This window comes from Mus caroli, chromosome 16, assembly GCF_900094665.2.
Source record: "Mus caroli chromosome 16, CAROLI_EIJ_v1.1, whole genome shotgun sequence".
NCBI lineage: Eukaryota > Metazoa > Chordata > Mammalia > Rodentia > Muridae > Mus > Mus caroli.
The window spans coordinates 41095895-41098394 of record NC_034585.1 but is presented as its reverse complement, the minus strand read 5'-3'; the positions used below and the strand labels follow the sequence as shown (position 1 = coordinate 41098394).

Sequence of the window (2500 nt, the reverse complement as noted above, 5' to 3'; positions counted from 1 at the left end):
TTTTGATGAGGCAGCCTGGCCAATGAGGTGCCAGGATCTACCTGTTTCTCTTCTGGCATAATGGTTTGCTCTGCCATGCCTGGGGATCAGAACTCTGGTCCTCATGCTTGTGCAACAAGCACTTTACCCTCAAAGCCAGACCTCATCTGCCCAGTTTTAAGTTGTATTACTTTCCTTTTGTGTTATTGTTATGTGAATTCTTTGTATTTTGTTTCTTTTTCTTTCTTGTTGATGTGCTAAACCCAATGACAAAAAGCCGGGAAGGGTTCCTTTTAGATCACAGTTGTCATCCATCATGAAGGGAAGTCATAACAGGAACTAACAGGAACTAAAGGCAGGAACCTGGAGGCAGAAACTGAAGCAGCTGCATGGAGGAACACTGCTTACTGGATTACTCAGCCTGCTTTCTTATACAGCCCAGGACCATCTGCCTAGGGAATGACACCACCCACAGTGGGCTGGGCCCTTTCACAAGAATTGATCAATAAAATGCCCTACAGACTTGCCCACAGGCCAACTTGATGGAACTGTTTTCTCAATTGAGGTTCCTCTTCCCAAATAGCCCTATCTTATGTCAAGATGACAAAACAAACAAACAAACAAAAAAAAAAAAAACAACAAAAAAACTAACTAACTAAAAACAACTACCCAGGACAGATTTTACCCAAAATAATCAATCCAGTATTGTTGGCAACCATTTTCTCTCATCTTCACTCTGTGAACTGTATTCTGTGTAGAAGCTTTTTAGTTTGATAAAACCCTACTTTTCAATTATTCATTTTTGTTCCCTAAAGTCAAGATACAATTGTTTTGTTTTATGCTGTGTTTGCTTTTCTTGAGACAGGGTCTTGCTATCTAGTCCTGACATATCTGACCCTTACTGTGTAGCCCAGGATAGCCTCAAACTCATGGCAGTCCTCCTGCCTCAGCTTCCAAAGTGCTAAGACTACCGGTATACATGATCTATCACACTGTGGGTTTTAAAAGTATATTATTTTTAAACAGGAAAAAAATCCTTCAAATAAGGAGATGAAGAAGAGTTACATGCCATACCAGGTATGGTGACATGGGCCTTTAATCTCAACACTTGGAAGGCAGAGGCCAGCCTGGTCTATAGAGCAAGTTCTAGGCCAGCCAGGGATACACAGAGAAACCCTGTCTTGGAGAAGATGGGTTACAAATATTTTGTTATACTGAATAGAAATTTAAAACAAATTTAAAAGTTAACCTTCAGACAGAGTAAACTTTGGTGCTAGATTAAATATGGACAGTTGCATAAACTCATAACATCTGTCAAGCCAATTACTAGGGTAATCATACTTGCTGTAATCGTGTCTGATGAACTCATAATTTTTTCCCAAAGATTTATTTTATATGTGAGTACACTGTGGCTGTCTTCAGACACAACAGAAGAGGACACTGGATCCCATTATAGATGGTTGTAAGCCACCATGTAGTTTCTGGGATTCGAACTCGGGACCTCTGGAAGAGCAGTCAGTGCTCTCAACCACTGAGCCATCTCACAGCTCTAACTAATAATCTTAGATGTAAACAAATGTGGTCTATCCCAAGTATTCACTTATCCCCAACAGTGCTGTTTATACTCATGAAAAAAACCTAAAGGATTCTGGGAAAACCATTTCACCCAGAGAGGAAAGATGGCTCTTCGAATCTTACAAGAACTTAGTGAACCCACTAGAAGTGAATGTAATAAATTAAAAGTTTTATCATTCATTAAGTTGTATAATTGTCACTCAGCATCTAAAGACATTTCAATTACCAGAGGACCATGTGTACACGGTGGTCCTAAAAGATGATGTGGCCAAACGACATGGTGGCCATCTTGACTTGTATAAATGCATTCTAGATGTTCACACAATGCCACACCCACCTGCTGTGCATTTCTCAGAATGTAGCCCTGCCATGAAACAATGCAGGCCTGTATTTAAAAGCGTCTTATCAGTGAACGCCCCAGCAGTGGTTAAGGATCCACTCGTGGTACCCCCTTTTACCTTCTGCTAACACCCTATCCCGCATCCACAGTGCCTTCTTTGGATTGATCTATCGGCCCAGGGACTTTGCCTCCTACATGCTGGGCATCTTCATCTGCAACCTGCTGCTGTACTTGGCTTTCTACATCATCATGAAGGTGAGCACGCGTGCGCGAGGAGCTGGCCGCACCAGGGGCCTGCCGGCAGCTGAGGCTCCAGCTTCAGTGGTTTCCATCTCTCCACAGCTTCGAAGCTCTGAGAAAGTCCTCCCACTACCAGTCTTCTGCATCGCGGCCACTGCCGTGGTGTGGGCTGCGGCACTGTACTTCTTCTTCCAGAACCTCAGCAGCTGGGAAGTAAGAGCCCTGCTCCTTCCTTCCTCCCTCCCTCCCTCCCTTCCTTCTTTCCTCCCTTCCTTTCCCTCTCCCTCTCCTTCTCCCTCTCTTCCTCTTCTCCTCCTCCTCCTTCTTTCTTTCTCTCTTCTCCTCCTTCTCCTCCACTTCCTCTTC

At 43.6% G+C, this 2500-nt stretch overlaps 1 protein-coding gene across 3 annotated transcripts in view; it reads left to right on the top strand.

Moving 5' to 3' along the window:
- Sidt1 (SID1 transmembrane family member 1) overlaps positions 1 to 2500 on the top strand; it is a 91037-nt gene that overhangs the window by 83901 nt on the left and 4636 nt on the right. For all 3 annotated transcript variants that reach the window (XR_003835155.1, XM_021184481.1, XM_021184482.2), the window contains 2 exons: positions 2044 to 2149; positions 2237 to 2347. Coding sequence is in view for 2 of the 3 variants with exons in the window: in XM_021184481.1 (XP_021040140.1) it covers positions 2044 to 2149; positions 2237 to 2347 (217 nt within the window). In the remaining variant the exon portion in view is untranslated. The remainder of the gene's footprint in view (positions 1 to 2043; positions 2150 to 2236; positions 2348 to 2500) is intronic.